This window comes from Oryctolagus cuniculus, chromosome 18 (genome assembly GCF_051225735.1).
Source record: "Oryctolagus cuniculus isolate XC-2025 breed Fujian yellow rabbit chromosome 18, ASM5122573v1, whole genome shotgun sequence".
In the NCBI taxonomy this organism is placed as follows: Eukaryota; Metazoa; Chordata; class Mammalia; order Lagomorpha; family Leporidae; genus Oryctolagus; species Oryctolagus cuniculus.
This window is the reverse complement of record NC_142884.1, coordinates 77,895,759-77,918,721: the sequence shown is the minus strand read 5'-3', so window position 1 is coordinate 77,918,721 and position 22,963 is coordinate 77,895,759. Positions and strand designations below refer to the sequence as shown.

Below are 22,963 nucleotides of genomic sequence, written 5' to 3'. Positions count from 1 at the left end.
TTTTTAACCTGCTAACTGGCGAGCACGCGCATTTGACACGTGCTTGTTGGTCTTTAGGTTCCTCTCACTGCTTATCTGTAACCTTTGTGCTCTCTTTCTGTTTTTCCCTTGTGTGTTTTATTTATACAGTCGGCCGGTATTTCAACATATTGTAAATACTTTCTCAGGGTCTGTATTCAATTTTAATTTATAGTGAATTTTGCAACACTTTCAACTGTAATGAAAGTTACTGAATGAAACATTTGTGCTTAGGTAATCATTTGTCATCCCCAGGGCACGAACAGGTCCACAGCTGGGTCCCCAGTGAGCCTGTGTGCGTTCGTCCTGGCAGCTTTTTTTTTTTTTTTTTTAAGATCTGTTTATTGGGGCCAGCGCTGTGGCACAGCGGGTAAAGTCGCCACCTGCAGTGCAGGCATCCGCTATGGGCACTGAGGCACTGATTCGAGAGCCAGCTGCTCTGCAAGTGGGAGAGGGCCCACGTGCTTGGGGACCAGGAGAAGTTCCTGGCTCCTGGCTTCAGATCGATGCAGCTCCGGCCACTGTGGCCATCTGGGGAGTGAACCAGCAGGTGGAGGACCCCTTCCCCTCCCCCCACGTCACGTCTCCTCCTTGTGTAGCTTCCAAAAAATATTTATTTTGAAAGGCAGAGTTATGGAGAGGTGGGGGAGAGGGGGCCTTCCATCCACTGCTTCACTCCCCAAATGGCCAGTGACTGGGGCTGGGCTATTCCAAAGCCAGGAGCCGGGAGCTTCTTCCAGGTCTCCCACGCGGGTGCAGGGGCCCAAGGACGTGGGCCATCTCCCACTGCTTTCCCAAGCCACAGCAGGGAGCTGGATTGGAAGAGGAGCAGCCGGGACTTGAACCAGCACCTGTATGGGATGCCGGCACTGCAGGTGGCGGCTTTACCTGCTACGCCACAGCGCCAGCCCCCCGGCAGCCTTCACCCCACTTCCTCAGGTCAGGGGAGGGACGGCTGGCAACCAAGCATGGCGCTGACAGGCGGCTCAAACCTGCAGCGGCTGTGGTAGGAGACGTGTCGCAGTGCTGTGCACAGGCAGGTCTGCGCTTGCTTCTTTTCTGAACTTGACATTTGTTTATGGAGGATGCTAGTAAGGCCGAAGTGAAGCTGACTTAGGTGAAAACCAGCACTGGTCCCCCCAGCCTTGGCCGGCAGGAGGCTGGGCTTGGGCTGGCCGGTCCAGTGTCCTGGTAGCAGTGGGGGGGGTGGCTCCGTTGTTAGTGTGTTGGGACAAGTCAGAATGATTGGTGGGGCCGGCACTGTGACGGAGCAGGTAAAGCCACAGCCTGTAGCGCCAGCATCCCATGTGGGCGCCGGTTTGTACCTCCACTTCTGATCCAGCTCCCTGCTAGTGGCCTGGGAAAGCAGCAGCAGATGACCCACGTGCTTGGGCCCCTGCAGCCACATGGGAGACCCACCTGAAGCTCCAGGCTCCTGGCTTTGGTCTGGCCCAGCCCTGGTGCTGTGGCCATCTGGGGAGTGAACCAGCGAGTGGAAGGTCTCTCCTTCTCCCTCTCTTTGCCTCTGCCTCTCCTCTGTAACTCTTTCAAATAAATAAATCTTAAAAAAAAAAAAAAGAGTGATGTGTGTGTTTACTCCTCAGTGTTTAATGTTTGCTCTCTGTCTCTAATCACTGGATTTTCCAGAAGAGAAAAGCCAGCCACAGACACGGGAGTAGGGTGCTGGCGTGTGCCCAGCAGGCTAGGCCTGGAGTGCTGCATCCCGTGTGTCCGTGTGAACGTGCTGGCTCCAGCCCCGCTACTCCGCTTCCTGTCCAGCTCCCTGCTAATGCGCCCAGGAGGCAGCAGGTGATGGCCAGGTGCTGGAGTCCCCCCCGCCCCCGGGGGAGACCTACATGGGTTCCTGGCTCCCGGCTTCAGCCTGCCGAGCCCTGCCTGTGGCAGCCGTTTGGGGGGTGGAGCGGTGGGTGGAGGGTCTCTCTCTCTTTCTGTGGGAGTGGGGCACAGCGCTGATGCTTGGTTCTGATGCTTCTGGTGATGCTGGGGCCTGGTTGGCGTCAGGGGTGCACACTGTCCAAGTTCATGTGTGGCGGGGTGGGGCGCACTCTAGACCCCGACAGGACGCTGTTTTCCTGTCTGGGGAGAGGCCCTCGGCTTTGCTGGCCCCTGCAGCGTGGAGCGCGCATGGCTCGGCTCACCGTGGGGTGCGGTGTTCTCGGGGCAGGCGAGAGCAAGCCCCTGACTGGCAGGTCTGTGCTTCTGCCGCCGGGGAGCAGGCAGACGCCGCGTCGTCGGGCGCGTGGGGTGAGGGAGGGCACTGTTTTGATGCGTCACTCCCTTGGCCGCCGGCCTCCCGCATTGCTGGTGTGGGGCTGTAAGTCCTGCGTCTCTGTGCCGGGCCGGGGGGGGGGTGTTTTGCCTCTGAGCCGTGAGGCGTCTTGTCGCCTGGTCACCGCCTCCCTGCTGAGTCGGGAGCTCCGGGAGGGGTGCCCGCCAGTTCTGACTGTTTGTTTGTGAGATGCTGCGTGCGTCTGCCCCAGGCCCGTGCTAATTATAACTTGCAGGGTGCAGATAGGCGGACGGCAGGAGGCAGACCGTGGCCAGGGTGACTCAGCTTTCTACCTGCCCGCGACAGCGCGTGAACTCCTGTGTACCCTCAGCGGCCCTGACCTCGCTGGGGTGGCATCTGTACAATGTGTGCGTCAGGACTTGAAGTGCTCTTCCTGGAACGCCTGGTCCTTACAATGAACGTGGGGAATTGGAAACCCCGTGTTTAATGTGGGCCTTACGTGTCCGAGCAGTTGCTGTCTCTGGTCTCCGATGTGCCAGGGGAGAAAGGACACTTGTGGAGCCTGTGGGTGGGTGACAGGCTGCCCGGAGCAGGACGGCGCAGCGCCTGCCGGCACCCGGCTGCCCACAGACTGGGGGCTGCGGGGAAGCCCCTGTCGTCCGTGCTGGGCTCCTGCAGGTGGCTCTTGGGCACGGCCGCGCTGAGCGCCTGGTCCTCCTGGAGAAGCAGCAGGAGACTGAAGGAAAATCCTTTGGAGACTTTGTTTTTTAACTTTAAAAAAGCCAGCCCGAAAGCAGTCCTGCTCCCAGAGGGTGACGAGTGAGGGTCTCCTTTACCGTATGCAGGGGGCCGGCCCCTGGTGTTGTGCCGGGGCAGGCCGATGGCTGGTTGGAAGCCTGGCCGGTCCCAGTGTGAGTGTGTGAGCAGTGGTTACGTCCAGTGTCTGAGGACCTGGGTTTGGCACACGGACCCTGGACGGGCCCTGGGCCTCCTCGTAGAGGGGTGTGGCGCCCTCCAGGTGGTGAAGATAGCATTAGCGAGGGCCCCACCCCGGGCCTGCCTGCCAGCAGCTGAGTAGGTGTCTGAGGGCGCAGAGGCCTGGGTGAGGCGGTGCTGCAGTCAGCACAGGTGGGGGCGCCCCAGGGGTCACGTTCCTGCTGCAGGGGAAGCTCCGGCGGCCCGGCTCTCTGCGGGCACCGCGCTGCCCGAGGGCAGCTCACACCAGCCGTTCCTGGCTGCACAGGGTTTCCCAGCTCTTCTCCAAGGCGGAGAAGCCGCAGGCATTTCCTGCAGCCGCTGAGAGGCGCTGCTCAGGGCCCGAGGGGGCCAGGGCTGGGGCTGACCCTGTTCCAGCGTGCGCTCAGTGGGATAAGCACATCCCATCCACACTGCGCGCAGCTCTCCCCGCCAGCCGTCTGCAGGGTGTCCTCATCTCCCCTCTCATCCTGCCCGGCACTCCCCTCTCCTTTTTATTTTATTTTATTTTACTAAGATTTATTTATTTGAAAGGCAGAGTTACAGAGAGAGAGGCAGAGGCAGAGAGAGAGAGGCGCAGAGGTCTTCTGTCTGCTGGTTCACTCCCTAAATGACTGCAGTGGCTGGAGCTGGGCCAGTCAAGCCAGGAGCCAGGAGCTCCATGTGGGTCTCCCACGTGGGTGCAGGGCCCAAGGACTTGGGCCGTCCTCCACTGCTCTCCCAGGCACATTAGCAGGGAGCTGGATCAAAAGTAGAGCAGCTGGGACGCGAACCAGTGCCCATATGAGATGCCGGCACTGCGGGCGGCGGCTTCACCTGCTGCACCAGAGCGCCGGCCCCTCCCTGCTTTTCAAGGCTGCACAGTATCGCACTGTGGACGTCCGCATCTGCTTCTGCGTTTGTCTGCACTTCTGGCCGCTGTGAGCGGGGGAAGCCTCAGCAGTGCTTGCGAGCTGTGTTCAGTTATCCTGGGTGTGCACTCAGAACTGTGGGGTCACATGGGGTCACGTGGGAGTTGTTTGTTTTAAAGATTTATTTATTTATTTGAAAAGCAGAGCTGCAGAGAGTGAGAGGCAGAGACAGAGAGAGAGAGATCTTCGTGTGCTGGTTTACCCCCCAAATGGTTGCAGTGGAAGCCGGAGCTTCTTGGGGGTCTCCCACAGGGGTGCAGGGGCCCAGGCGCGTGGGCCGCCCTCTGCTGCTCTCCCAGGCCACAGCAGGGAGCTGGGTCAGAAGTGGAGCAGCCGGGACGTTATGGCACCCACATGGGGTGCAGGCACTGCAGGTGGCGGCTTAGCCCGCTGTGCCCCAGGAATTGGAGTTCGTTTTTTGAGGCGCCCCCTGCTGTTCTCAGCTCGCCCCTTTTGTCCCCTTGCCAGTGTTTGTTGCTCAGTTGCACCTGTGGAGTAGACACTTTCGGAAAGAATTTTGTGAGGGGTGCAAGGTGAAGAGGAATGGGGCAGGCTTTGGGGGGCAGCGAGGTCCCCGCTTGGCATGCCCACATCCCCTGTTGAAGTCTGGTTCCACTTCCAGTTCCTCCACTTCAGATCCGGCTTCCTGCGAGAGTGCACCCTTAGAGGGTGACGATCCAGGGAGCTGCGTCCCTGTCCCCCCCGGGCGCCTGGCTTCGGCCAGACCCAGACCTGCTTGTTGTGGGCATTCGGGGAGTGGCCAGGGACTGAGTGTCCCTCTCTGGCTGTGTCTCTGCCTTTCACATAAAAAGGAAAGTTAAAAAAAATTAGCAAGGAAACTTGAATAGGCAGCTTGCAGTGTTAATCTGTGACGTAAAAAGCCGCAGAGGGACCGGTGTGGATTGGGGGCTAAGCCATTGCTGGTGATGCCGGCGTCCCATGTCCGAGTGCCAGTCCAGCTCCGTTAGTGTGCACCGGGAAGCAGCGGCAGCGGCAGCGGCGGGTGGGGTCGCGCTGCCTTTGAGATGAACCCGTAAATCTTAGGGGAAAAGGAGCAGAGATGCGTGCTGGCTCTAGATCATCTGGGTGAGGAAGGACGCGTGGAAGGGAGGAGGTGGCTCGGTTTTCCTGGAAGGGGGGAGGCCAGTTTTCCCTGATGACTATGGGAAGGTTCACACGGCAGCAGGAGGATGTGGAATTGTTCTTAGCCACTGCTTAAAAAAAGGATTTGTGGTGTAACCAATTAAGCTGCTGCCCGCAGCGCTGGCGTCCCACGGGGCGCTGGTCTGAGTCCCTCTGCTCCCTCTCATGCTCCTGGGAAAGCAGTGGGGGCTGGCTCAAGGGCTTGGGCCCTGCACCCACGTGGGTGGCCTGGAAGAAGCTCCTGGCTCCTGGCGTCTGCCTGGCCCAGTCCCAGCCGTTGTGGCCATTTGGGGAGTGACTCTGCATGAAAGACCTCTCTCTGTGTCTCTCCCTCTCTCTCTCTCTCTGTAAATCTGACTTTTCAAATAAGTAATAAATAAATCTTAAAAAATTTTCCATCATGTGGAAAATACTGAACATTTTTTGGTGGAACAGTTGGGTCAGAATGGCTCTGGTGTGTTTTATTATGACTTGGGAAAACTAGGAAAAACTCGCTAAGGATTTCTTTATTTGTTAGCACGATAGGATGATTTTGCTTTTCTTTTAATCTTTTAGAAAAATGTTACTTACTTTCATCTACTTGAAAGGCAGAGAGAGAGAGAGAGAGAGAGAGAGAGAGAGGCGTCTTCCACCTGCTGGTTTACTCTGTACAGGCCTGCAGTAGCCAGGGCTGGGTCGGGTGGAGACCATCTGGGTCCCACGTGGGTGGCAGGAACCCGGTGCTTGGGCTGCCATCTGTGCCGGGATGGCGAGCAGGAAGCTGGGTGTGCAGGCGAGTCGTCAGGACTGAGCCAGGCGCTCCGGTTGGCATGTGCCGTCCCGGGGGCAGCTTAGCCCCGAGCACCGCAGCCCCCCCTCTAGGTCTTAATGGCATTTTGTGGGTGGTGCATCAGGCTGTGTAGCCGATCACCTGTGTCACACCGGCAGCGCCAGCTGACGGTGCCGCATGTGGAGACTGAGGGGCCTCGGGCTGAGGAGTCATTCAGAATCCCCACAGTTAACAAAAGGAGTAACCGTCTCTCAGGCGAGAGTTTGCCTGGAAGGAAAAATGTCACTTTTTTTTTTTTTTTTTTTGATAGGCAGAGTGGACAGTGAGAGAGAGAGACAGAGAGAAAGGTCTTCCTTTTCCGTTGGCTCAACCCCCAGTGACCGCTGTGGCCGGCGCACTGCACTGATCCGAAGGCAGGAGCCAGGTGCTTCTCCTGGTCTCCCATGGGGTGCAGGGCCCAAGCACTTGGGCCATCCTCCACTGCACTCCCTGGCCACAGCAGAGAGCTGGCCTGGAAGAGGGGCAACGGGAACAGAATCCGGCGCCCCGACTGGGACTAGAACCCGGTGTACCGGCGCCACAGGCGGAGGATTAGCCTAGTGAGCTGCGGCACCGGCACAGTTTTTTTGTTTTAATGATTTTTTTTTTTTTTTTTTTTTTTTTTTTTTTTTTTTTACACTTGAAGGGGAGAGTTAGAGAGGGAGAGATCTTCCATCCACTGGTTCATTCCCCAAATGATCGCAACGGCCAGGGCTGGGCTCAGGCCAAAGCCAGGAGCCAGGAGCAGCTTCCAGGTCTCCTACGTGGGTGTAGGGCCCAAGCACTGTGCCGTCCTCTGCTGCTTTCTCTGGCACATTAGCAGGGAGCTGGATCGGAAGTGGAGCAGCCCATGCGGGAGGCTGGCGCTGCAGGTGGCGGCTTTACCCGCTTCGCCGCGGTGCCAGCCCCAAACTGTTGCAGTTCTCAACTTGGCCAAGTGGAGAGAAGCTGCCCGAGGCTTCAGGCCAGGCTGGCTTTGACTTCAGGCGTGGTAGATAAGAAGGGCGGAGCAAGCGGGTGTTGCTAGGGCTGAGGTCTTATCTAGCCCTAGGCACCAGCCTGGGAGCGGCTCGCCTGCGTATAGGAAGGGCTGTGGGCTGCCAGGAGGCGGCACTGCCGGCGCCCACGCCACACGCAAGGCCAGCGAAGCACCTGGGCCTTTGCCGTAATGTTGACGTGGTCATTTGCACAGAGAAGCGGGGACAGCCTTGGAGAGCCACTGAACAGGGGAGGGCCGTGGGAGGGCGGTCCCTGTGCAGCCCCTCGGCTCAGCCGGAGCAGGGCAGCGCAGGGGGCGTCCAGCGTTGCCCTGTGTCCCGCGCGGTTCCCAGGTGCCCTGCAGGGAGGAAGGCCTGAGACCCTTCAGTGGGGCCACCTCCACTTGCAGCCAGTGTTTTGGTACAGTGCTGTCAGACTGTCGCCTGGGAGATGGTGATCTGTGCCCAGAGCGTGGCACAGAAGGTTTGGAACTCACTTGTGTGGAAGGCAGCGCTGGCACGGACCTCGGTGGCCGTGGCCTCTCGTGGCCTCGCATCAGCTCAGAGCTGCTCTAGCCGCCACAGTCAGCCCTGCCCCTGGGCCTGGTGGCCAGGCTCCGCCCAGTCTCCCCCTCTTCCCCTCCCAGCGCAAGCCCCGCCCTGGCCTGGCTCCCTGCTTTGAGCCCCTGCAGGGGCAGCTGCATTCTCCCCAGAACAGCACTGCCTGCTTTCTCGCCTTGTCTCTAGACTTACTCTTTTTAAAGCAGCGATTGTTCGTTAAAAAGATGACAATAAAAGTGAAAAGCAGTGTGCCAGTCCTTGGTGACCGAAGGCTCCGGCTTGGGGCGGTTTCCAGGTGGCCGTTCGGAGATCGGTGCGTCCCTTACAGTGCTGGGAAGTGAGCTCTCCGGGCTGGGTCACCGTGTGCGTCTCGTGGCACGTACACGGCTTGGCCTGTGGCTGTTGCCACACTTGTGGGTTGTGTGTTTAGTCTGCAGAGGTGAAGTCGACTTGATACTGGTGGTCAGGTTTCGTCTCTGAGCCAGCTGTAGCGTGTCACATCTGATTGTTGGCACTCTGTCACCGAGGGCTGCGCCCTGGAGTGGCGAATCCCTCGGCCTAACGGCTGAGCAGTTAGCGTCCCCAGCCTCTGGGTCAGCACTAGGTCCTCGCCACCGGGGAGTTGCCGCTTTGCCCCGAGGACCTCCAGGACTGGGTGGGATCAGCGGAGTCTCAGTGGGCGCAGAAGCCCCCACCCCGTGCCTGCCGGGGTGTCCGGAGCGGCCCGAGCTGCAGCCGGACGCCTCGTTGTGACGAGCTCCTGGCTTGGACCCCGTGGCCTCCGCGGCCCGAGCTCTGGGCTTGGTCTGGCCCACGGTGTGCTCTGTTCTGCAGCCTGTTCTCCTCGGCTGACTGTGGTCATCGCCTGGAAGAGCGGGCGGTGTGTACCGGGCCGTGCAGGGGTTGGGCCTGGGAGCGGGTGGCGCGGCTCCAGCGGGGTGGCCCTGCCGCCCTCCTCCTGCCCTTCGTACTGCGCGTCTCCTGCTCCTGCGTTGTGGGGGTGGAGTCTACAGGCGGACGGCACCGGCGCTCCAGGGGCCTGTCACGCACACCGAGAGTTTCGCTGTAGTTGCAAGTGTGCTCCCCTCGGCGCTGTGATCGGCCCGCAGCCACGACATTCCCCTCCGAGACCCGGCTGCGTTTCCATTCCTGCCGTTCTGACCCCTGGAGAGCTCTCCCCCAGCTGACCTCTGGAGGAAGCTCCCGGAGCGCTGCGCTGTGGTGTGACAGGTGCCACCAGGGGTTCCTCCAGTCCTTCCGGGGCTTCCCAGCTCACCGGGAGGGAGGCCCCAGGGAGCCATGAAGGGGCTGCGGCGCTCACTCTACCTGTGCCGTGTGCAGGGGCCCGGATGCCGGCTCACGGCGGGCCCGGATGCCGGCTCACGGCAGGCCTGGGACTTTGCCTGCTCTGTTCCGTGTCCTTAACCCTGGGCCCATTTGTAGAGAGGACAAGTCCCCACCCCGTGGGTCTAGGGATAAAATTGGAAATGAAGTTAGTAAGTAAGGCTTTCAAGCAGATTCCAAGTTCAGCTTTTCCACACGGACACGATGCACAGTTAATTTCTAAAATTTAACTTCCCATTTCTAGTTAGTCGATTTAACCTATCCCCAGTGTTTTCCTTTCCTTCCTGTGTTTGGTAAAGTTGAACTCTGGAAACTGATTATTATGGAGTGCCAGTTCTGCCCTGTTTGAACGTGCATTCAGGGGCCGGCGCTGTGGCGTAGCGGGTAAAGCTGCTGCCTGCGGTGCCAGCATCCCACATGGGCGCCGGTTCACGTCCCGGCTGCTCCACTGTTTCAGCTCCCTGCTCATGGCCTGGGAAAGCGGTGGAGGCTGCCCCAGGTCCTTGGGCCCCTGCACACACATGAGAGACCTGGAAGAAGCTCCTGGCTCCTGGCTTCTGCCTGGCCCAGCCCTGGCCATTGCAGCCATTTGGGGAGTGGACCAGTGATTGGGAGATCTTGGTCTCTGTCTTTCCCTCTCTGTCTGTCTGTCTCTCTGGGACTCTGCCTTTCCAATAAATACAGCAGTATTTTTTAAAAAGCGCATTCAGCTCTCGTCACTTGTGGTTTCTGGTGCTGTCAGTAGGCACCCCGGTGGGAGGGCCCTGTCCAGTGGCCACGGCTCCCTCGGGGAGCCCAGCACAGAGGCTTGGCCTGGAGCTGGGGAGGGAGCACCCCGACCCACCTGGGGCGGCTCTGCCGCTGCCTTGCTGCTGGTGTCCGGCTCAAGGGTTCGCTGCTGGAAGTTTCCGGGCCGGCGTGTGGCACAGCAGGTGCAGCCGCTGGCGGCGACACCAGCCTCCCAGGGACGCGCCTGTTCCCGTCCAGCTCCCTGCGGTCGCACCTGGAAAAGCAGCAGGGGACAGCTCAGGTACTCGGGCCCCCCCACTCATGTGGGAGACCCAGATGGAGCTCCAGGCTCCGGGCTTCAGTCTGGCCCAGCCCTGGCTAGCGCGGCCGTTTGGGGAGTGAACCAGCAGAGGGGAGATCTCGCTCTCAGTCTCTCGTTCTCCCTCTGTTTAACTCTGCCTTTCAGACGGAAAAGTAAACCTTACCAACGTTTCATGTTTAAAAATTGAAAACCATTGTCTAGGATGCCGGAACTCTGTTTAGGGAGCACCACTGAGTCTTCCGAGGTCCGCCCCTGGTGCTTAGTGAGGTGTGGGGCCCGGCGGGAGGGAAGTGAGAGCCGGGCTCGGGATGTTTGGAGAATCCGGGGCAGATGCCTCCAGAGTGGGGATTGTGCTTTGTGTGTTTGTGTTTCTCTTAGGAGTGCAAAGAGTGGCTGCGCATTGTTAGGTTTTACAAGTTGATGTCTGAGTTTTGGGGGTCCTTTGTGATTAAGAGAGAGGGGTCTGCAGTGTGCCGTGAGCTGAGCGAGCCGCAGGGGATGGCTGGTTGTGCTGTCTAGGTCTGTGCCGTCCACCATGGCAGCCCCAGCCATGGGGCTTGCAGTGTGGCCAGGCCAAACTGGGACGCGCACACATACCAGCTCTGGTAGGCAGCTCTGGCCCAGAGCACACAGGACTCGCCGGGGCAGCCACTGTGCTTGCAGTCTGGCTCTTCTAAGAACCAGACTATGGCTTCTGGCCGGCGCTGCTCGGGTGTGGAGCCGCTGGACAGCCGCCCGGAGCTTGCCAGGCTGAGAACGCCCCTTGCTCAGATGCCCTGCAGCGGGGCCCGCGGTCCGAGAGCCCTGGTCCGAGCTCCGGCAGAAAACACGCTCTGCTGCTGAGGCCGTTGGCTCCGCTGGGGCCTCTGGTTCAGCCGGGAGGCCGGGGAGCGCCGTGAGAAGCAGGGCCCCAGTGGCGGTATCCCCTCACCCAGAGTGCTTCTCCCGCGTGCCGGGCAGCTGCTGGCCTGCACGGGCTGCGTCGGCCCAGGGCTTTCCTTCCAGAGCTGAGACCTGTCCCGGCGCTCCTGGGGCTTGCGTGGCGGTGTGCAGGGGTGCTGGCTGTGGAGCCGAGGTCACTGGCGGGGGGAGCAGGTGGGCGTGTCAGCGGGTCCACGTGTCGGCTCGGTAGCAGGAGGCATGCTGGGGTCTCACGAGGCCTTTCTGGCCGTCTGGAACCCTGACACCGGCGCTGCTCTCATGTCCGTGGGAACAGGCGCCGTCTCCACCAGGCCGGTGAGTCTCTGCCGGGGCCTCTGACTGTGGTTTGTGTCTGGGGCTGCTGGAGCTCACTGGGTGGACAGACGAGGGTCACGCTGCCGAGGCGGGGTGATGGCCTTGTTGCTGGACGAGGGCCGTGGCCGTGCGCAAGTCCAGCGGTCTCCACGATGGGAGGCCACTGCGTGGCAGGGCCGGGCCTTGCTCCGCCCGCCACAGCCTACGTGTTGCTGCTGCTGGGTGCCTTCTTCCTTTAAAACCTTGGCGCCTGTTTCTCGTTGCAGAGTACGGCGTCTGTGAGAACTTGCGGAAGCTGGAGATCACCGGTGTGTCTTGTCGGGACGTCTATGCAAAGCGTGAGTTCCTCTCTCTGTTTCCATGCCCGGGCAGGGACCGTCAGCGGTGAGTCAGGCACATAGCGTGGGCAGCGGAGGGGTTAGGTACAGCACTGGCAGCAGCCGCGTCTTCTTCCTGGCCTGGGTGTGTCTTTAACCTCACCCTCCGCCCTTGGTGGCTAAGGCGCTTTTCACAGGCCCCGGGGCCCTCCAGGCCTTGGGAGTGTGTGGGAAGAAGCCCGACGGTGCTTCCAGACTGTGTCTCGGTCCGGGGCGTGCAGCCTGCAGGGGTGTGTGGACGGCCGTGGGGATCGGTGCCTTCCTGGCCCCTGCCTCACACCTCCCGCGCTCGTCTGTGAGCAGGCAGGGCCCCTCGGCCTCCCTCTTTCCTATTTTCTGATTTCCTCGCTTCCCCAAGTCACCAGGACTTTCAGCAAGCGCTCAGTCTCCGGGCCCCACACCGGCTTCCCAGTCGGTCTCGCCCCAGTGCCAGGAATGTCCCGCATCTGTCTCCTGGGGTGAAGCCGTCGGAGGCTTTGGGGGACCACGGGCCCCCAGGCTTCTGCCATGGCGTCGTGGCCCAGGTCTTGTCACTCGCTGGGCTGTCCCGTGTGCCATCCAGAGCAAGACAGAGGCAGGCTTCTGCCATGGCGTCGTGGCCCAGGTCTTGTCACTCGCTGGGCTGTCCCGTGTGCCATCCCAGAGCAAGACGGAGAGATTCCTCTTTGAGAGTTGTGGATGCCAGCGTCACAGCCTGGCAGGGATGTTGTCCCAGTGCCAGCCCAGGTGCCGTGTGTTTTGCACACACCTGTGGGAGCGCCTGTCTGGGCACGGGTGGGCAGGTCGGCTGCAGTGGGCGTGACAGGGAGGCCCTCAGGGGCACTGCCAATTCGATGCCTTGGTGATGTTCGCAGAATGTGAGAATAGTTAATACTCTGTCCAGTCTGCACCGGCCAAGACGAATTTCTCTTTTCAATTTCTTTTTTTTAAAAAAATTTACTTATTCATTTATTTGAAAGGGAGAGAAAAAGAGGGAGAGAGACTTCTTCCATCTGTTGGTTCATTCCCCAGTGGCCACAACAGCTGGTCTGGGTCAGGCCAAAGCCAGGGCCCAAGCACTTGGCCCAGCGCCCGCCGCGTGGGCAGGAACCTGGATCGGAAGTGGGTGGGCAGGGAGGGAACCGACGCAGCGTGGGATGCTCGCGTTGCAGGTGTGCCGCCACGCCGGCTCCTCGATTGTCATTGTCACTGTCATTCTTTCTTGTGGGGGATTTATTCATTTATCTCCAACGCTGAGTCAGGGAGGTCTTCCATCCCCTGGTTCTCTCCCCAGAGAGCCACAGTGGCCAGGCAAGGGCTGGGCTGGAGCCAGGACTTTGACTGGGTCTCCTGCAGGGTTGTGCACTTGGGCCATCACCCAGTGCTCTCCCAGGCACGTTAGCAGGGAGCTGCATCAGAAGTGGAGCAGCCGGGACACCCACGGTGCCCCTGTGGGACGCCAGCACCACAGGCGGTGGCTTCACCGCCGGCCCTGACGCCAGCTCCGTGTCCGTGTTCATGTTCTTGTGAGTGTGCTCCTGGGGCGCGGGAACAGGTGGCCAACCCGACTCGCGGTGACCAGGTCTGACTTGAGTCCACGGAGACAAGGGAGTGCCAGGCTTGTGCTGAGCGAGGGTCTCCCAGGGCCCCGTCCCCCGCCTCCCGAGTCCCACGGAGCCGGGCCTGGGGCCTGCTGCGAGTGTGCAGCCTGAGACGAGGTGGGCCCGGCCGGGACCCCGAGCTTGCTGCCGGCGTGTGTTTCTGGTGCGAGTCCCCCGATGAGAAGGAAGCGGTGCCGCGAACGTTCTCCCCACTGGGTTTGTCAGCTCGGGCCCGAGCTCCCCTCCCGGCGTGCCGCGTAGGTGAGGGAGAGGGTGCTGGGTGGTAGGAACACCCCCGACACGGTCGTGAAAAGTGCAACCATCCTGTGCTCTCCCCGCTGTGTCTGTTCAGGTATAAACCCGCGCGTGAAGTCGGGACGTTTTATGAAACTGCTCCCCGATTACGAGCACATGGAGTACAGAGACGTGTACACCTGCCGTACGTACTCCCCCGTGGCTTTCGCTTGCGCAGCGGGGGCTCGGCTGAGCGGCTGCTTGGGAGGGCCACCAGCTCACACCCTGCGCTGTCCCCCTCCTGGCTGCGGCGCTGCTCCTCGGTGTGGCTGTGACGGGGACCCCGGCTGAGCTGCGGCCCCAGGGGCTGGGTGCCGGGTCTGGGTGCCGATGGCAGGTCACATGTACTGCTGGCCAAGGAAGTTGCTGCAGAAATCTGCACTGTGGCCGGGGGGTGGGGAGTGGACACCTGTGGGGGGGACAGAGTAGGTGCCCTGGGGGGGGCAGAGTAGACACCCTGGAGGGGGGACAGAGTAGACACCCTGGAGGGGGGACAGAGTGGATGCCTGGGGGGGGTCAGAGAGGATGCCTGGGGGGGACACAGAGTGGATGGGGGGACAGAGTAGACACCTGGGGAGGGGGGACAGAGTAGGTGCCCCGGGGGGGTGGGGAGTAGACACCTGGGGGGGACAGAGTAGATGCAAGGGGGGGGAGAGTAGACACCCTGGAGGGGGGACAGAGTGGATGCCTGGGGGGGGGTCAGAGAGGATGCCCAGGAGGGGATTAGAGTAGATGCCCAGGAGGACACAGAGTGGATGAGGGGGGAGAGTAGACACCCTGGAGGGGGGACAGAGTGGATGCCCAGGAGGGGATTAGAGTAGATGCCCAGGAGGACACAGAGTGGATGGGGGGACAGAGTAGACACCTGGGGGGGACAGAGTAGATGCAAGGGGGGACAGAGTAGGTGCCCCGGGGGGGGTGGGGAGTAGACACCTGGGGGGGGACAGAGTGGATGGGGGGGACAGAGAGTGGATGGGGGAACAGAGTAGACACCGGGGGGGGGGACACAGAGTAGATGCAAGGGGGGACAGAGTAGACACCTGGGGAGGGGGGACAGAGTGGATGCCCAGGAGGGGATTAGAGTAGATGCCCAGGAGGACACAGAGTGGATGAGGGGGACAGAGTAGACACCGGGGGGGGGACACAGAGTAGATGCAAGGGGGGACAGAGTAGACACCTGGGGAGGGGGGACAGAGTAGACGCCCTCCAGCGTTCTGTTGGAGCCAGGTGGGAGTTGGTGACATCTGAGCCTCCTCCCCCATCCCACTTTGATGGCGGTGTGAGGTAAAGGTCGTGTGTGCAGATTCTAGAACCAAGTTCCTCCTAGCTGAGCTCTGCAAGTCCAAGCTGTAGCCTCAGGTGGTGCGGGATCCACTCTGTTAGCTCACAGGGCTGACTCCATTCCGTCGGCGTGCCCACACTTTGGTGCCGCCTGTTTGGGGCAGACTCTGCCAGTTTCCAACCAAACCCACTGAGGGCACAGAGAATACAAATAGTTTCTGAAGTTTTTCACAGTGTCCTGTCAGACTGGTCAGATGGCTGGTTCCATGGGGCCCTGGGAGGGGACGTGTCAGACCCTGGTCAGATGGCTGGTTCCATGGGGCCCTGGGAGGGGACGTGTCAGACCCTGGTCAGATGGCTGGTTCCACGGGGCCCTGGGAGGAGACGTGTCAGACCCTGGTCAGATGGCTGCTTCCACGGGGCCCTGGGAGGGAGGGGACGTGTCAGACCCTGGTCAGATGGCTGGTTCCATGGGGCCCTGAGGGGTCGTGTCAGACCCTGGTCAGATGGCTGGTTCCATGGGGCCCTGAGGGGTCGTGTCAGACCCTGGTCAGATGGCTGGTTCCACGGGGCCCTGGGAGGGGACGTGTCAGACCCTGGTCAGATGGCTGGTTCCATGGGGCCCTGAGGGGTCGTGTCAGACCCTGGTCAGATGGCTGGTTCCATGGGGCCCTGAGGGGTCGTGTCAGACCCTGGTCAGATGGCTGGTTCCACGGGGCCCTGGGAGGGAGGGGACGTGTCAGACCCTGGTCAGATGGCTGGTTCCACGGGGCCCTGGGAGGAGACGTGTCAGACCCTGGTCAGATGGCTGGTTCCATGGGGCCCTGAGGGGTCGTGTCAGACCCTGGTCAGATGGCTGGTTCCACGGGGCCCTGGGAGGAGACGTGTCAGACCCTGGTCAGATGGCTGGTTCCATGGGGCCCTGAGGGGTCGTGTCAGACCCTGGTCAGATGGCTGGTTCCACGGGGCCCTGGGAGGGAGGGGTCCTGTCAGACCCTGGTCAGATGGCTGCTTCCACGGGGCCCTGGGAGGAGACGTGTCAGACCCTGGTCAGATGGCTGGTTCCATGGGGCCCTGGGAGGAGACGTGTCAGACTGGTCAGATGGCTGGTTCCACGGGGCCCTGGGAGGGGACGTGTCAGACCCTGGTCAGATGGCTGGTTCCACGGGGCCCTGGGAGGGGACGTGTCAGACCCTGGTCAGATGGCTGGTTCCACGGGGCCCTGGGAGGGGACACTCCCAACGTGGGTACAGAGGTGCCTGGGTCTGTTGGCATGCTTTGGGGGCGGGGCTGTGCACCTGCTGGTGAGCCTGCCTTGTTTGAGAAACAGGTGCGCAGGTGAGCTGTTGAGTGGCAGGCCCCGTCCCGACCCTGTGTGAGCCGGGAGTGAGGCAGCGCTGGGGTGGGCTGAGGCTGTGAGGAAGGCTGGTGACTCTTAGGCAGGACGTGCTTTGCCAGCTTCCTAGAAGGTTGTGCCCGGGACTGCCAGGCCACGGCTGCCTGCGCAGGTGCTGAGCAGAGCATCCTGCTGCTGCCCGGTGGGAGGGAACCCTCGACTTGCGAGAACTGAGAGCAGTCGATCGTCCACTGCTGACTGGAGCTGCCTGGCGGACAGCACTCAGAGCCTCCTCCCCCCACTCTCGGGCTCTGGACAGCGGTCTCCATGGAGCTGGGATGGAGCTGCAGCCAGCCCCGGGGTCTTGGCAGCTGAGCCCGGCGGCCCGGCGTGTGTCGGGGACTGTTCCGCTTGTCCGTGGCGCGTGTAGGAGCGCTCTGCAGCTGACGTGGAAGGGATTTGGAAGCAGAGTTGGAGAGAGAAGGAGAGAGATCTTCCATCCGCTGGTTCATTCCCCAGATGGCTTTAATGGCTGGGGCTGGGCCGGGCTGAAGCCGGGAGTCCTTAGCTGGCTTGTGGGTCCCCCACGTGGGTGCAGGGGCCCAAGGACGTGGGCCACCTTCTGCTCTCCCAGCCACAGCAGGGAGCTGGGTCGGAAGTGGAGCAGCAGGACTTGAGGACGGGATGCCAGCATAGCGGGCGATGACGTCACCCACTGCGCCGCAGCGCCAGCCCCTCTCCTAGCTGTTCGTTGGCTCCGAGCCCTGTGAGGATGTCGGGGAAGCGCTGTCTTGCACAGGAGAAAGCCAGTTCCAGCCTGCTCAGTGGGCGGCCTGTGAGCGCCAGCGCTGGCTGGTGGGGAGGGCTCGGACTCGCTCTCTAACCCCAGCCAAGCCTCTTGGGAACGTGCGCTCTGCCCGTTGGCTTTTGAACGTTGGGGGACCTTGTGCGGTTGTTCCTGCCGTGCCCCCCACCTTGGGTATTCGGGGTCCTCTTTGAGCCCTGAAGCCTTGTTCCCTGGCCGTGAGCTGTGGCCGGGGGAGGGCGTGTGCAGCCGCGGTGCAGGAGAGCCCTGCGGAAGGCTGCGGGCTCGCTCTGGGGCAGCGTGCTCTGGCCTCAGCCCGGCCACGCCTGCACGTCTCGCTTGTTTCTCTGACCTGTGCGTGTCTGGTGCTCCTGCCGATTAGGTGTGGGAGGCACGTGGCGGGCAGGGGAAATGTCCTGCTGGCTCTAGCACCTTCTGCCATCCACACTCTGAGCCAGGAGGAGCCGGGAGATAATCCGGGGTGGTCGCTGCAGGGCCCTGGGGCTTGGGGGCGGAGCTCCAGACCGCTCTCAGCAAGTGCAAGGAACTGGCCACTGGGAGCCCTGCGGTCTCAGATGAAGGGGGGTTCCCTGTGTAGGTGGGGTCTGAGGGGAAGGCCCCGTGAAGGCTGCAGCCTGCCACACGGAGCCAGGGACACCGTGGGGTGGGAGTGGGGAGGAGAGCTTCAGCACTCACAGGTGCTCCTGTGGGGTGGTGCTGGCCGTGGGGGGGGGGCAGTGAGGCCCTTGGCTGAGGCACCAGCTGGTGTCCACTGCTGTCGTCATGGTGACCGGCGGCCATGCAGGTGCCTCAGCCTGGCCTTCCCTGGCCCGGAGGTGTTGCGGAAGCCCCAGGTCCAGCATCGGCCTCGTCGGCCCGCGGCGGTTCCCCTGCAGGGCTTTGTGCTTTGGTCCTGCCCGCGGGCGAGTGGAGGTGTCAGCTTGTGCAGCCTACAGTGGGCTTGTCAGCCTGCAGAGTGAGCATCGGACACCCTCCCCTGACACCTCAGCCGCGCAGAGACACCCCGGGCAATTTGGGGGCGTCCCCTGCTGGGCTGGGAGCGAGCCAGAGGGAGGCTGCCGAGGCCACGCCCCACGCCGCGGCCGCCTTTCCACCGTGTGCTTTTGTCTGAGGCTCAGAGTTTCATGGTTTGTTTTTTTCTTTATTTTTCCATTTTTTATTTAAGAGGCAGAGAGAGCGGGAGGGCACCCGTCTGCTGGTCACTACCCGGCGGCCTGCAGTAGCCAGGGCTGGGCCAGGCTGGAGTGGCAGCCAGGAGCTCCGTGCTCGTGGGTGCCTGCCAAGGTCTGCGTTAGCGGGAAGCCACGGTCGGGAGCTCGGCTGGGAGCTGAGCCCCGATGATTCCGTGGGGGACGTCAGTTCCTGGCTCTGGCTGTGGCCTGTGCCCAGCACAGGCTGTTCTGGGTAACCCGGTGGCTCAGAGCTGCCTCTGCCCTTCACTCCCGCCCTGTCTGGGTAAATAAATAATAAAACCCAGATCCAGGCTGGCATTGTCCAGGGCACAGCGCCCTCAGCCCTGAGTGGGGTGATTATCTCAGCGTTCTGAGCTGTCGCTGGCTCTCTGAATAAACGCAAGTCTCGCGTGGTGTCAACCCTCCCACTGGCCGTGTAGGGTGGGGGCACCTCCTGAGCAGAGGAGTCCTGGGGTATGCCCCCATCCAGTGCGGCTGGGGTCCCGTCATCTGCCCGCAGTGGGCCAGGGCGAAGGACATTGCAGAAGGCACACAGCACTTGTCTGTGGTAGAACCGCCCGCCCCTCTGCCCTGACGTACACCCTGGCCGCCTGGACCCGTCCCAGCCCCTGCAGTCATGGAGGCTGCAGACCAGATTTCCGCAGAAACCAGAGAGCCGCTGAGGCCGCAGTGCCTGGGCTGGGCTCCCAGGCGGGGTCCGGGGACCCTGCCCAGCCCTCTCCCCATGAAGCAACTCCCTCCCGCCCCGCAGAGCCCCGGGGGCTCTCCCAGCATTTTCCAGCTCTGCTGTAGTCCTTGGAGAGGGGTCTGGGGCTGGCTGTCGCCCTCTTTTGGGAACGCGTTGGAAGGGCAGGCTGGCCGGCTCCACAGTCTGCTCGGCCGAACCCCCAGGCCTCCGCACACCTGCGCCTGTGGACCTTGGCACTGCTTGTTTTCTTTCCGTTAAAACGTCAGCGGTCCCAAGAGCTGGCACCTGCCCGGCTTTTACAGCGGTGTTTAGCAGGAGCTGGTGCTTCCCATTCGGTTGTTCACTGCTCGTCTCCTGCTAGTCGCGCATTTGATTTTGGGTGTGGCTGAGCAGCGGCAAGTTTGCAGTGTGTGTGCGGCAGCCTGTCCTGGCAGTGAGGCAGGACAGCAGAGTGTGGGAGCTGAGCAAGGCAGGCAGGGGCCCTGGCAGCCCCTCTGGGCCACCGCGGCCGGGAGGCAGGCTGGGCAAGGCAGGCAGGGGCCCATGGCACACCCAGGGCCTTGGCACACCCGGCTGGGAGCTGTAAAGGGCAGCCGGAACCCAAACACAGCGGAAGTGGAGTTGTTTTCTCCTTCTTTGTGGTGATTTAACCTTGTAGAGTATCAAGGGAGCACTTAGTTTATTATTATTATTTTTAATTTAGTTGAAAGAGAGAGATGTCATCTGTTTGTGCTGATTCACGCCCCAAACGCCTGCAACGGCCAAGGCTGGGCCAGGCTGAAGCCAGGAGCTTGGAATGCAGTCCAGGTCTCCCATGCGGTGCAGGGACCTGAGGACTTGGGCCATCTCCCACTGCTTTCCCAGGCCATAGCAGAGAGCTGGATCGGAAATGGAGCAGCCAGGTCTTGAACTGGTGCCCATATGGGATGCTGGCGCTGCAGGTGGTGGCTTTACCCACTATGTCACAGTGCCGGCCCCGGGTACGTTTTTTTTTTTTTTTTTTAAGATTTATTTGAAAGGCAAAGAGAGAAGGAGAGAGAGAGCGAGCGAGCATGTGCGTCCGTCCACTGGTTCGCTTCCCAGATTCTGCAGTGGCCAAGGCTGGGTCAGGCCGAAGCCGGGAGTCTGGAACTGCATCCGGTCTCCCACATGGGTCCAAGTGCTGGGACCATCCTCTGTGGCTTTCTTAGGTGCAGTAGCAGGGAGCGAGATTGGACGTGGAGCAGCTGGGACTTGCAGTGGTGCTTCTGTGGGACGCTGGTGGCACAGGCGGCGGCTTCCCTGCTGCACCGCGGTGCCGGCCCCGGGTGCAGTGTTCGGTAGCTCACACTGGTTCTTGCTGTGGCTGCACTTCAACAGCCAGCTGGGGTCTTCTCCCCGTCCCACTGACTGCTGAGGGTGCGCCTGACGTGGGGCCTGGGCTGGCAGGTTTTCTTCCCATAGCCAGGATGGAGAGTTACTGTGCAAGGAAGACGTTTAAAAAAAAAAAAGATTGATTGATTTATTTGAAAGAAAACGGAGTCTTCCACCAGCTGGTTCACTCCCCAGGTGGCTGCAGTGGCCAGCACGAGGCCAAGCCAAAGCCAGGAGCCAGGAGCTTCTTCTGGGGCTCCCACGGGGTGCAGGGGCACAAACACTGGGGCCGTCTTCCACTGCTTTCCCAGGCCATAGCAGAGAGCTGGATCGGAAGTGGAGCAGCCGGGACTTGAATCGGCACTGAAATGGGTTGGTGGCGTCAGATGGCGGCTTTACCCTCTATGCAACACCGGCCCCAAAGACAGCTCTCAACACAAGACAGATCTTTTTGCAGCAGTTTTTGTTTTTAAGGACTTTGAAAAGAACAGTTTTAGGTTCACAGTCAGACGTAAGGTCCAAAGGTTCCCCACGCTCTGGCCACCTGCCCCTCCCTCTGTAGGGTCGGTGAGCGCACACCGGCAGACGCATGTGTCTTCCATCAGGGTTCACGCCCGCTGTGGGGCGTCCCGTGGGTTTGTGTCCACTCTGCTGTCACACGAGGTAGTTTCACTGCTCTGGGCATCCTCTGCCCCCTCCTTCCGGCCCGCGGAAACCCCTGACCTCTCCACTCTGATCCTGGAACGATGTAGAGGTGGGCTGGCAGCGTGCGGGCTCTCTCACTGACTGCTGAGTTTAAGGCTGCTCCGTGTCTCCCGTGGCCCGACAGCGCGTTTGTTTTGCTGCCGAGTGACGTCCCCTGGCCCCGTGCTCGGCTGCACTGCAGGGTGTCACCCCGAGACTGCCGAGTTGTGTGAGAGCTGTGTCTGGAAGTGGGCTTGTGAGACGCCCGTGGCGGCTGCTGGAGAAGCAGGCTTCTCCCGTCTGCAGCGCTCGCTTCTCGCACTAACTGCTCCGCCTCCGAGTCCCGGGTGCTTTTGGTTTCCATGGAAGTTGGAGGGGAAGGAAACGGGCTTTTCCTCTGCTGAGTTGCTGGTAACTTAGGAAGCCGCCGGATGGGGTTCAGGTTGCTGTCCCGTCCTCACCCGCGGCACGGGCGGGTGTGAGGCTGAAGTGGGCTTTCTCTAACCTTTCCATTCTGCAGCCGTAAGTGCTGACAAGCGGCGGTGACTCCTTGTGCAGCTGCCGTCGCCCTGAGATGCCAGTGAACTGGCGCAGGGCTCTCCCAGGGTTGGGGCGGAGGCCAAGCTCTGCCCCCCAGGGAAGCCGTGTCCGGTTGGCCAGATGAGGCGTTGGTAACACGGAGTGGCAGGGCCTGAGGGTTCTGAATGGCCACGTGACCCCAGCTGGAGTTCAGGGTTTCTTCCTTTGGAGTGGAGGTGCTTGCTTTTTCAAACCAGACTTCTGACGGGGAGACTTGGGCCTTTGCTGGCGTCCGGCGTCGTCCCTGCCTCGGGGTGGCGTGCACACCACCTCTCTGACCTGCCTTGGTGATGTTTTGGCCAGCACCGTGTCCTCTGGAGCCGCTGCTCCTGGAGCCCGGTGGCGTGGCCGACTTCGGTGCAGGGCTGCAGTGATGGGGGGCACTTCCCATCAGGCCTGGGGCCCTTCACGAAGGGATGGAGTTGTCAAGGGTGTGTCACACGTCCTTTTAGCCGGTCAAGGGGCTTTGATTGATTTTGGAAAGATCTAGATAACGCTTGCAGTTAAGCTGGGCGATGAGGAGGGGAGGAGGGGCCCTGGGGAACAGTGTTACTTTTTCTAGTATTTTATTACGGCATTTATCATGCAAACGTAACAAGGTGGAAGGTTACGCAGCGTGGGCTGGCGTTGTGGCACAGCGGGGCTACACTGGCATCCCGTGGCAGAGCACTGGTTCGCGTCCCGGCGGCTCCCCTTCCCATCCGGCTCCCTGCTCACGTGCCTGGGAAAGCTGCGGAGGACGGCCCAAGAGCTCGGGCTGCTGCTGTCACGGCAGCTACGTAGATCTTAGTCTACATGAAAGAGGGGACGAAGGAGACGGGGATTCCTGTGGGGGGTACGGGAGGGTGTGGAAGCGAGCCTGGCTAGCAGCTGCCTTCCCACAGCGCGTTCTTCAGTCACCTCGAGAGGTGGGCGCCGGCGTCGTCCCCGGGGAAGCTCCCCTGCCCTGCCTGTCTGGTCCCACCACACTGCTGATACGGTCCTGGGAGGGGTTTGGCTTCCACACCCGGAAGCCCTCCACCCAGCAGCCCCCAGAGGGAGGAGGGGGGGACAGGGTGGGCGGGGCGGGCGGAGGATGGGCGAATGCAGAGTGGGCTCTGGGTCCTTCGCCGAGACGCCGCCCTCTGGCAGGGCCCCACGGCTGGCCCCTGTGCCTCTGCTCACTCAGCCACACAGAGATCCCCGTTTTCGTGGCCGTGGCCGCACGCGTAGGCTGTTGTTTGCCCACTGGGGATTGGACGAGCAGGGGAAGAGCCCTCGCTGTCACTGTCCTGCGCTGTTGCTCTGCCTTTCCATCAAGTGAATAAATCTTAGAAGAAGGATTATGCGGGCAGCCCTGTTTCCTCCACCTGGATTTCACAACCAAACCTGGTCCTCTGGCCTCCCTGCCCTCATCGGCCTGGGAGGAAGTGGCAGACGCTGGTGCTTCGCTCTTGGCGTGGGAGTGCGCGCTTCACCCCAGAGTCCCGCTCAGTCTCTGGTTCCTGACTCTGCTAA

At 61.5% G+C, this 22,963-nt stretch overlaps 1 protein-coding gene across 2 annotated transcripts in view; it reads left to right on the top strand.

The window, feature by feature from the left end:
- Positions 1–22,963, top strand: part of FBXO31 (F-box protein 31) — a 46,007-nt gene that overhangs the window by 2,855 nt on the left and 20,189 nt on the right. Inside the window, exons 2-3 of one of the 2 annotated variants that reach the window (XM_070061883.2) lie at positions 11,542–11,613; positions 13,585–13,671. In XM_070061883.2, coding sequence (XP_069917984.2) covers positions 11,542–11,613; positions 13,585–13,671 — 159 coding nt within the window. The remainder of the gene's footprint in view (positions 1–11,541; positions 11,614–13,584; positions 13,672–22,963) is intronic. The other variant, XM_070061884.2, reaches the window with a different exon arrangement.